General features: G+C 42.7%; 1 protein-coding gene across 6 annotated transcripts; it reads right to left on the bottom strand.

Moving 5' to 3' along the window:
* Positions 1-979: 979 nt before the first annotated feature.
* dglucy (D-glutamate cyclase) lies at positions 980-11108 on the bottom strand. 6 transcript variants are annotated; one of them, XM_010878651.4, is made up of 12 exons: positions 10992-11108; positions 9444-9560; positions 8305-8458; positions 7329-7557; positions 7075-7225; positions 6872-6994; positions 6313-6777; positions 5694-5793; positions 5380-5528; positions 4996-5115; positions 3279-3439; positions 980-2400 (listed from the first exon to the last, which is right to left on the bottom strand). In XM_010878651.4, exons 2-12 carry the CDS (start codon positions 9550-9552, stop codon positions 2251-2253), a joined length of 1911 nt encoding a protein of 636 aa, XP_010876953.1. In that variant the 5' UTR covers positions 9553-9560; positions 10992-11108; the 3' UTR covers positions 980-2250. The 6 variants fall into 6 exon arrangements, with proteins under 6 accessions (XP_010876953.1, XP_034153483.1, XP_010876954.1 ...); XM_034297592.1 differs by having other exon boundaries at positions 7359-7557; positions 10992-11107; XM_010878652.4 differs by lacking the exon at positions 10992-11108 and adding an exon at positions 10300-10715.
* Between the last annotated feature and the right edge of the window lie 490 nt (positions 11109-11598).

Genomic DNA, 11598 nt, shown 5'->3' with positions numbered 1-11598 from the left:
TCAGGTTAGTCACAAATGAGGCTGAAGAGAAAACCTACAGGATAGTAAATCTGCAGGAACAGAGTTGGCCAGCACTGCTCTAAATGCAGAATGGGGACAGGAAAGGGACAGATTTAAATCTTCCCAGCAGTGGCCATCCTGTCAAAACCTCTAAGAGCAAGGCAGAAAATAATCCAGGAAGTCAGAAAGGACACTAGAACAACATCCAGGGATCTGCAGGCCTCTCTCGCCTCAGCTAAAACATGTGCATGACAATCATCAGAAAAACACTGGGCTAAAATTGGATTAATGGCACAGTAGCGAGACGGAAACCCCTGCTCATTTTGAGGAAAGTGAATCTTGAGTTTGCCAAAAGCACCTGGATGGTCCTCAAGATTTCTAGAACAATGTTCTTGGAAAGATTTGTTAGAACTACTTGGACAAAATTGGCTGTTATGTCTAGCTAAAACCAAACATAGCATTCCACACAAGAACCTCATATTAACAGTCTAGAGTGTCAGAGTGATGGTTTTGGGATGCTTCACCGCATCAGGACCTAGACAACTTCCCATCATTCAAGGAACCGTGAATTCTGCTTTGGATCAGAGAATTCTACAGAATGTCAGGCCATCCGGCCGTAAGCTGAAGCCCAGCTGGGTCATAGAGCGGAATGATGATCTGAAACAAACAAGCAAATCTACAAGAACAAGAAATGTAAAGTTTTGGTCAAAGTCCAGGCCTCAACCCCCTTGAGAATTTGTGTCAGCACATGAAATAGGGAGTTCATGCTCAAAAACCCAAAAATGTGAGTTAAAGCAGTTCTGTACAGAGGAGTGAATCATAAATCCTCCCTGGTGCTGTGTCACTTCAAAAAACATTTGGTTGCAGTCATGGCTGCTAAATGTGTAACCAGTTATTGAGTCTAACGGGATAACTAATTTGTCACCGGGGATATTAGGTTTTACAGAACTTTCTCAAATAAATACAAGTATCAACGTTGTTTGTTCACTAAGGTTCCATTTTATTCAATATTAGGCCTCGACATTCGGTGTCAAAAAATAAATAAATGAACAAAAAAAGAATACTTTTTACACAGCACTGTATATCATAAGGGAGGGAAAAGGCTTAGAACCAAGAGTAAGAGCAAACCTGCAAGGAATCCTTCAACTGGAGAATACAGTATGTCATGCCTTTACCAGGTTGCCAGAAACCATTCAGTGTTTATTTCAGTGTGTGTGTGTGACCTCGGCATACTTGGCTGGGAGGATGAAAGAGGAAGGTGAAGGAAGGAGGTCCTGGCACTGGCAGACTGTGGTACAGGAATCACAGTAGAAATCTGATTCATAATAGATAACAGCACTTAATTCATAAAACGGTATAAATTCTATTATATTATGAACATAAATAATTATTTCAGTACAGAAGTTCCGTGCGGGCTTGCTGTGATGAGTTCCATTCATTAATAACAAGGCAATGAAGGTTTTGAAACTGATCTCTAACTACTGAAGAGGGTTTCAGCACACAAGTACAGTCGTACTTTGTTCAGCTTACTAACGCAGGGTTTCTCAAGTGAAACTCACACACAAACCCCCCCTTTCTAATTTATAGAAACCAAAAGGAAGTATCTTTGGCAGAACTGTGGGCAGTTAACTGTCACTGAGAGCACTTTGTGATCTCTGTGTGAGTCTGTGCCTATTGTGCGATTGGTGCCAGTAACGGCATTTGGGTTTTTTTATGATTTTGAATTTTGAAATGACATATCACATTAAGTGCCTGGTTTTGCAATTACACATCCCCTCCTATTTCTGCCACACTTGTGGCTTAGGGTTACTAACAATAACTAATGAAAGTCTGGCCTCATTTTAAGCTTTTCATTGAACAAGTTCATTTCTCTTTTATTCAAGATTGTGTACATACTCTATCTGGTCTTGATCTTCAGGTGGGGTTGTGTCAGCCACTATCTCCAGAAGACATCACCAATGTTACTACAAAGGCTACACTACAAGGAAAAGCTAGATTAGCCTCAAAAAGTTGTCTTAAAATTACCAAGAACCCGCAGAGGTCTGTACAATGATTTCATGAACAGATTAGAACACATGATAGAAATGAACTGGTGATAGCAAGAGGAAATGCAACTACTCCTCTCAGCCCAGGAAGGTTAAGCGGTTGATAACCACCATCTCAAATCTAGAACCAGTATTCTTCTGTGGTCTATCCCTTACTCTATATTTGCCAGTGCACGCTGGAGCGTCATTTGCCGCGGTGGAACATTCACTTCCTCTGTAAGGCGCTGTCCCGGAGTCTTGTAATGACGTCAGAGTGTGTGGGGTGAAAGGTTAGACCGTCCACCTCCATACCCAGGGTTGCGGTCTTGCCGCTGCGTACGCCGTGCTGCACCAGGATGGACAGCATCTCCTCCTCCTGGGACACAGCAGACACAACAGTGACACAGGATTACCTACGGCACTTGGTTTCCCAGAATACCCCTCTCCTCCCCCAACTATACCGCGGCTTTTTCAATTCCAACGCCACACTTGATTGAACTAGTCAACCATTCAACAACTGCTAAACGTGTTAAATTATACGTGCTCGGGTAGGAATTGAACAACAAAAAAACTATCAGCGTTTCAAATAATAGGTTGAGTTTTGTTAAGCTCAGTAGTAAAATGTAGCAAGCTATGCTGGCACCAACCTGGGCATCCTCCCTCTATAGCTAGCCATGTTAATGACACATTGGCGTAGCTGGTGTTCACAAGTGGTCTGGAAGTTCACCACACATACAAAAACTTCCAGAATGCAGCGGCCAGCGTATTCTCCATGGACATCTCCCTCTCCCTATATAGCCATGGTGAACCACGCGTGTAAACATACTGAGACATGGTGGAGAGTAAACAAACCTCATCATAGGCACACGTAAAGCCAGAGTTGCTTAGAGATGGGGCCTGGACATTCCTACCATGGCTACATTTCTGCATCTTAAGGCTACGTTTATTATTATAAACCAGGTGGTTTCAATCTGGAACGCTGACTGGCTGAATGCTGTGGTATGAGACATTATACCACTGGCATGGCATTATTTTGCAATGTGTCGTGACTCGTGCCTGAGGACAGCTCTCACCTGTGGTATAGAGACCATATACCCCATAACTTTGTGCCTTATTGCTTTTTTAGAAACATAGTTGTTTTTTGATAAACCGGGCCAAGGTTCAGTTGAAGCGTCACACAACATATTTAGTGCAAATGCGGTGTGAGAAACTCTCAGAAAGTATTGCTGTTGTGATCGGGGACCTAGGCCATACCTTGGCTACAGAGGGAAGACTGGCAGCCCAGGCCTGTTTAAGGTCCTGGGCAGGGGGGTAAGGCTGACCAAGGCCTTTGTGGAGGTAACGCTGGTGAACTGAACAGAGACTGAGGATGTACAAAGCACAGGCCACTCCGTAGCCTCCCCAGTTAGACACCCCTACAACACAGAGAAAGACACGGTTAGCAAAGGACATTTGAAAGAGTCCCAGTCGACAATCTTTCATCTGTTTGGCTTGGTATTCCTAGCGCATTGTCTGGAGTTATTCCTAGTGGAGTGTCTGGAGTTATTCCTAGTGGAGTGTCTGGAGTCATTCCTGGTGGATTGTCTGGAGACTTGAACAGTACACCTCAACATGGTCTTTAGCAACACCCCATTGGGTTTTGTTCCAATGGGGACTGGTAAGGAAGAATTCAGAATTTCAGGCTGATTTAGTCTCTCTTTCCTAAACAGACCATTCTAATTGTTCCCATGTCACAGCCTCAGGACAGCTGGTGCTGTCGGTGCTTCATGGTCTCCAAAATGGTATGGTCCACTTGCTATTACGGGGAGTACATCCCAACGATTGGTTTACATGCCTCAACCTGACGGGCATTGGAGAACGTTTCTGAGATTCTGCTCCCAGGTTGTAGCCTGTGATTGTCTAGCATTTTCTTTTGATCTCTCCCAGTCGTTGGTTCCAGAAAAGCACTAGGACCGATGAGGCGCTGGGGGTTCATGGTGTTGGCCGCTCTGAATGATTGGCAGGGGGCGGTGCTGTCAGCAGACCAGTTGGCACTACTCACCTCAATGTTCCTTTCTCATTCTAAGTCACTGGGTTTCCGGGTGAACCAAATGGAAAACTGTTTGACTCCATATGTGGGGGGTCCGTTCCCTGGGTCTGGAAATGAATACACAGAGCGGACCAGTGCCCCCTCTGTTTAGCCCAGGTTTGGCTAGCTATGGGCTTGGTTAAATGTGAGTCTTGTGAGAAGTACCCGTGCAGATGTGTTTTTGTCAGCGGTCACAGACTTCCCTTTTTTTGGCAGCTGACAGACGAAACAACTTCTGCTCTGGCCCTGATGTAAAATGTTGATATTACGTTGAGGTCAGAAAGTCTGATTGTCTATATCAGTGACTTCTGTAGTTGTGACACTGGGCACCCTGGCCTTGCGGTGTAATACAGTTAAAGTCACGCCAAACTTCAGACAACCATTCTTCTGCCTGCAGTTATATGCCATGGTTTGCATAGGGCAATGGAGAATAAAAAAAAATATCTACAAATTCAGGGTTCCTTAAACATTTCTGGCTTCTATTAACTATATAAATTAGTTGCGGAGTTGTTACAGAAAATGTACGGGTTAAGTTGGGCAGATAAAATACTGATGTGTGTGTGTGTGTGTGTGTGTGTGTGTGTGTCTATGTATGTATGTATGTATGTATGTATGTATGTATGTATTTATGTATGTATGTATGTATGTATGTATGTATGTATTTATGTGTATTATAGAATCTGATTGGTGGATAAGCTTAGTGTTTTATTCACTTGGACTGGATACGACCAACTTAACTTAAGTGGCAGGTTTGGTTCCAAGCATTTGTTGCCATGGTATCTCATTGTCTACAGTTCATACTCCCTCTCTGGGGCCAAAACTTAAAAGAGTTTGCTCCAGTTCTGGTTTGACAGAGGTCGCTAGGTTACTGAGCCCATCAAGATGCGTATTCCCATTTCAAACCTGCAGTGATGGCAAAGTCAGCGGCCACATCGCAGGCTATCAAGCTCCCATTGGGCATGTATTCCCTCACCGCCTCCTTCACCTTGCCCATGCCCAGCTCATTCCCTCCGTCTCCTATCCCTGTTAACACACACACACATTCAATTAATTGGGCAATCCTTATTAGCCAATAAAATGTATACTTATTTAATTGGCTAATGTGTAATCCCATAAAATGTAGCCACTTTCAAATGGCTCTTAGTTTAGTTTAAATGTTGTACCCCAACAGAATCTAAATCTGAACTGGTTCTATTTGAATTTTGCTCCACAACACAATTTTGGATAGCTGCAATACCTGTAGAATGGTACCTGAATTCCAAACTCTATAACATCCCTGGTACCGACCTGTGGTGTTAACGCCTGATATGTGGCTGGCTGTGGTGAACAGGTCATCTATAGGGTCCACCAAATGCTTAATGTTCACTCCCCTCATGTTGTAGTAGTTCCCGTCAGCCGCTCTCCCGCTGCGCTCTATCGCCACCAAGTGGTCAAACCTGAACATTACACACAATATATATATAATTTAAAAAACTTTACAGTACGTAAATACTGCAGGATGGAAGTTGATCCATAGGGGTTTGGGTGTTGCTGGGTGTGTGAGCGTTTGCTCATGCATGCTGCTACTGCGGCATTCATCTGTCTAAACTTAACGTAAGGACCTGGGCTTGTTAGGGTCTCCGTCGTGACATAGGAAGTTCAGTGCTGAATCTGGGCTGTTGCCTTGGTAACTGAGCAGTGGTACTGCTGTTTTTATCACACCTGGAACAGAAAGACTGCGTGAGGTTATAGATAAGATGGGGCTCAAATTACGGGATTCAGTTGAAAGTCAGGGTACATTTCAAAAATATCATATATTATGTTATGTTTATCCCCATTTAAAATCTGTTTTCACTGACCCTAAGTCTAACCAAAACTGAACCTAACCGTAACCCTTAAACTAACCCTAAATCATAGAACCAAACTGCTAAGCCAAACTCAAACTCTAAACCCAGCAGTAACTTTCAAAACTGAACAAAACTCAAAACTGTGAAAAGACTTTCAAATTGTCCATGTTTTAGATTATTCCTGTCAGCATATTAAATTGCAAACACACACACACACACACACACACACACACAGATGATGTACAGTGCTGTGCAAAAGTCTGAGAAAATCTTTAAAGCTATTTATCGGGGCAGTAAGTGCCCCAATAAATACAAATGAACATTACAAATGAAAAACAAACAAACCTTAATAGAACAGAAAGTAACAGAACATATCTTCTTCACAGAACAATACCTTTCTTCACTGCGTCCTCCATGATCCTACAATTCATCTCCAGGGCACGGTGGTCTGTCACTATGACAACCTCCTTCCCTAGAGCCTGGAGGGTGGCTGCCATGGCGATGGCTCCAGGGGGCCCGTCAGTCTCTTCGGGGGGGTCGTGCATGTAGTGGGTGGGGAACCCAGTAGTTATGAGGACAGAGGAGGAGTGGGACAGGGACAAGCAGGACCTCAGCAACTCATCCTGGATAAACAGCGCGCGTATACCTCTTTGCCCCGGGTCCTCTCCAATGATCTCCTCCAGGTCTCTTATCCTCTGGACTGCAGCTTTGGACGTCACGCTGTAGTGCAAAGGCTGCTGGGAAATGGAGAAGGTCAAGGGGCACTGTTCAGGCTCGGGGGTGGGGGCGGAGACGAACGTGTCCTCTTGGTCAGTGAGAAACATGCAGCCTGGAGAGTGACTGAATGCCAGGGGTGGCTCTGAGTGAGAAGAATATTTAATGTTCTGTTATCAATGGGAATGTCTTGTAGCTCGTTGTGCAGTAATATTAGAACCAGATACATAACTACTCACTGCAGCTCCGGATCGCCTCCACCCCAGTGACCCCACAGGCCCAGAACACAGGTACATCCCCTGGGCCAGGGGTTACTGGATCCCCGTATTCTGGTTTTGAAGCATTCAGGATCCCAAGCACAGCTGTGGGTAGACTGTGGTTAACCGCCGGGAAAATACCTTTTGGTTCTCTACAATCAAAGGACCCATCTGCATTTGTTTACCTGGGTCCCCAATGTGAATGGGTCCCCCATGAGCCAGAGGGGTCAAGTGAGTGACCTGGGCCACAATGTCCAGCTGTTCCTTGGGTACCGGTCTCATAGTCACCACCATCGGGCACTGGAACTGACCCGGTCCACGACACCGAATCGAAGTCTGCAGGGAGGACAGGGTGTTAAATTAAATAATGTGCAAATGACATATTCTCGTCCTTTGTCTTTATGATGACAGCATATTCCGTCGTTTGGATTTGCTGTACCTGCCAGAAACCCCCGTTGCCCTGTCTCACCCTGAACATGCTGACGTTACAGTTTTGCTCCACGTTTCTCACGGGGACGCCAGCATCTCGCAGCGTCCGCTCAAAGCTGAAGCTACAGCCCAGGTAGAAGCTGACCATGTCCAGAAGCTGACTGGTGTAGGGCATCAGGCTGGAAACTCTGGATACCAGCAGGCCATCCTCAAACACACAGTACTGAGGACAGTCCACTCTGTGGAGAAGTAGAGGTACAGAAATGTGTCTTTGGTAAGAGAATGGGAGAGAGACAGATCTTGGGATAAGGTAGAGGATCTGTATGCTATTACCTTTGGCCAAACAGAACCAGTTCTCTCATTGCCTAATAAATCGGAAAGGGAAATGCTCTCTGGAAAATAACTTGGCCTAGTTTTAATTTCCTGACAATATGGACGGGACCCTGCATTTGGACAATAGATCCAGGATTTGTTAATAGTTTCTGCGCACACTGAGACAGCTTAGCTCAACTTTGGTGTGATAAGTTGGGAAACAATGGGGGTGTTTAAAGGTCACAAAACGTGTCATAAACATTGGTTCATGTTCTGAGAATCATTATATGAATACAGGACAGAGATTATTCGTTAAATCTACACAGCCTTCGAAGATAATTCATATTTATCCGACCTGCTATATTCTAAACAGAGAATGTTTAATAATTGTCTGCGGTTGTATTCTCAGAGACAACATGTCTTCTTTGCACATACAATAATAGTGCAACATGGAACTCAAGGAATTGTTTCAAAATGTAAAAATCTACATCAAAGTTAGCATTGCATGAATGCCTCCTTTCCTTCAGGAATACGACGCAAAAATTAAGACACAAAACCAATTGGGTCTGAGAGATCTTGTACAATTTTGTATAGCTTGTTTTCTGTTAATGTCATATTGTTGCATTCATACTATGACGGTTGTCCGACTGCAGGGGGGGGGTTTCAGTCACTACCTGATGTCTGCTTCTGCAGCGAGGGGTGGACAGCCCCACTCCCCAGGCTGACTCCTGTACAGCAGGGGCAGGGGGCTGGGGTTGGCATGGCAGAACGCCTCAAAGTCATCAGCCAGGCTCTTATGGAGTATCACCACATTGGCCTGCTGGTAGCCTGTCAACCAGATGCAGGGAGATGGCGGTTACAGTGGGTCAGAGAAGTAATGGATCGGACGTGTAACATGACTCAATACATTTCAATGCATTTCGTTAAGTTTTGTGAACACAAAGATAGAAGGAAAAATAGGGATGAAGAGTTTGTTTCTTTAACTTCTATGACGCACAGGGTGGCACTAAATAATTAAGCATGACATAAAAGATCCCAGAGTAATCCCATAATATTGCACAGTGGGTCTATTGAACATTTGTGTTATTCATTCTTTTTTGGCCTTGTCATCCGTAATCCCCTAACATAAAATGTAACCTGGAAAATACCGTGGGTTGGTATTGAAGCGTTTTATGTGTTATAAAGACCTAGTGTGTATTGATTATTAAGCCGTATGGTGGACATACCTGCAGCGAGTCCAGAAGTGTTCTCTATACAGTGGGATTTGTCACGGATCAAAGCCCTTAGAGAACTAGGGCTCATAACAGACTGACACTCAGACATCTCTTCTGACCTGGCTCACCTTTGGCTACACTGTCTTTTATCACCCTACCCTCACATGACTGTAGGGGGAGGGGCTGTCTAGTTGATGTTTCACTGGGCGTCAGGCTAATCTACAGTACTTTACAAGCATAGTCTTTGGGCTGAGGTCAGGCTTAACATTTGACCAAGTGTGATACTTGAAGTCTAGCCAGGAGAAGAGATTACTGTTGATGGCATTAGATAATGAATACAGATTCCACTTTCTGAACTTATCAATGACCTAGGTCCTCAAAAAAAAGACCAGTGTCTACCCAGATAAAAAAGATATCCTAATGACTTCCAGAGGACAATGAAATGTCCTGATGTTTCCGAGAACAGCTAAAAAAAGGTTGTTTGAATGGTTGTCTGGTTTCTTATTGATTTGATTCCGGTCAGATATTTAACTGATCTTATGAAGCTCTGTGTTCTGGAACTGAGATGAAAGTGCATGTGATGTCACTGGATGTCTTACCTGAACACAGTCTGGTACTGGTGACCTTGGCACACATTAGTCTTTGCACTGGATACAGCCTGATAGATTTGGTGAGTGCCCTTGTTATCCCTTGCCATGCCTGAAACATGCTTAAGCCTGAAACATGAGGTAGGTGTTAATAACAGTCATTACTCACTTTAATATCAGAAAACTATTAATTGGTTATCTAATTTAATTAATGAAAATGTCATATTAAACTTTTCAACTAAACAATTTCCTATGTAAATGAAAACAGTCTATTGTCTGAAAATGATTGCATTTGGGGGGGTCATTGCTTGACCAGGAAATGCAAAATACATAATTGGAGAACATGGAATGATCAGAAGGGGAGTTTTTGATTCTAAATCTAGACAGCCTTTTGGTCATTTTGACCCATCCCTATGAAGTCTAACCTGCGTCTACGAACTTATCGCACCACCTCCCAAGAGGCGTTGATTCTAAGGCCTTTGGATGTGCCCTCTGAAGAGCATCTAGCCATGCTATTCTGTTTCATAATCAATCTGATTGCTTAACCCGAAAATACTTGTTAAAACCAAAATGGCTGGAGAAAAAAAAAGAATTCACCTTTTAAATTATAATACCAAGAAACTATGATTTAAACCATACATTCACAGTGCCCTCCATGATTATTTTATTTTGGTAAAAATGTGTTAAACATTTTGTTTGTCTAGCTTTATGTTATACTTTACATGCAATCAAGAAAACTTTTTTAAAAAGATGTTTCATGATTATTGGCATAACTGCCAATTTAGTACTTTGTGTACCCTCAGTTTGCCAAGATAACAGCAATGGGTCTTCTATATTAGATGATGTGGGATAACCTTATCAAACACACCCCATAGCAAGGGACCTGAGACAATTCATCCATGCAGAATCTCCCCTGATCCTTTGAGAGTCTGGTTCCTTGCTCATGGACTTAAAAACACATCTTTCCAGATCATTGCAATGTTTTTGATTGTGGACTTCCCTCTTCAAATCAACCATAAGTTTTCAATTTCAGTTGAATTCTCAAAAGTTCAGGGACTGAGATGGCAATTACAAAATGCTTGTTTTGTGGACCTCGACGTGTTGTTTGGGTGACCGGCTTGCAGTAAGTTCCACTTCTGGGGAGGGTTGAGCATCCTCACTGAGGCAACCAAGTGTTTGGCCATAATATTGGTTTAAGTTCACAATGCTGTTGACCTTAAGGACCACGAGAGTAGACCGACTTCTAAGCCAAATCACCCCATTTTCTGCTTATGTATTTCCACTAAGAAAATACATTTAAAAAATTTAGGTCTTGTTAAAAAAATCAAAAAGCATCCTGGTGTGCAGCCAATGTAAGAAATGTGTACTGGTGATTTCCGAGAAAATATTTACTGAGCTCGGAAGGTTTATTACGGGGTGATGATGCAAACAGGAAGGAAAACACTAGGTGTTCTCTTCAACATTTTGAATGTAACCTTGAGCAAACAGACTACAACTGTATTACGATGACAAACGTTATGCTTTTCGTCAAAATATAACATTTTCATACGCAACGTTTACCTTTTAAAGGCGCAAGAACGTCCCACTGTGCGTGAAAAACGGGTTAAATATGAAGAGAAAAGTGACCACTAGCATTGCATCGGAAAAACATCTTCACTTTTGTCAGAACCAATAATAAAATACTTCCGTGTGACGATATTTCATAATAAAAGTTGCTGCGTAATAGTATTTAATTGTCATCCCGAATTACCTGAATTAATACTTTTTCTAAATGAATGCCCCACCTTTGCAATCAATGCCACTATATGAAATTGGACTATAAAGCATTTACAAGCTTAAATAGGTTTGGGGATGCTCCAGTAACCAAAATACAAATCAGGTATTAATAAATAATTTATATTTTAAACGAGAGTTTAGTGTTGACTTAATGCCCGGAATGCAAAATGCCAGCAAAAAAACACATATTTGCACTTGAAATGTCAACAGAGTAAACGTCTCTCTTTACAATCCATCCAAGTATATAAATACAGTGCATTTGGAAAACATTCTGACCTCTTCAATTTCTACAGATTTTGTTGCTTCATAGACTTAATTCATAAATGATTAAATATAAAATGTATTTATTTGCAATCAAGCAACACCAACACTCCAAACTGAAAAAGTGAAA

The sequence above is a fragment of the Esox lucius genome, chromosome 15, assembly GCF_011004845.1.
Source record: "Esox lucius isolate fEsoLuc1 chromosome 15, fEsoLuc1.pri, whole genome shotgun sequence".
Taxonomy (NCBI): Eukaryota; Metazoa; Chordata; class Actinopteri; order Esociformes; family Esocidae; genus Esox; species Esox lucius.
This window is presented reverse-complemented; position numbering and strand designations above follow the sequence as displayed.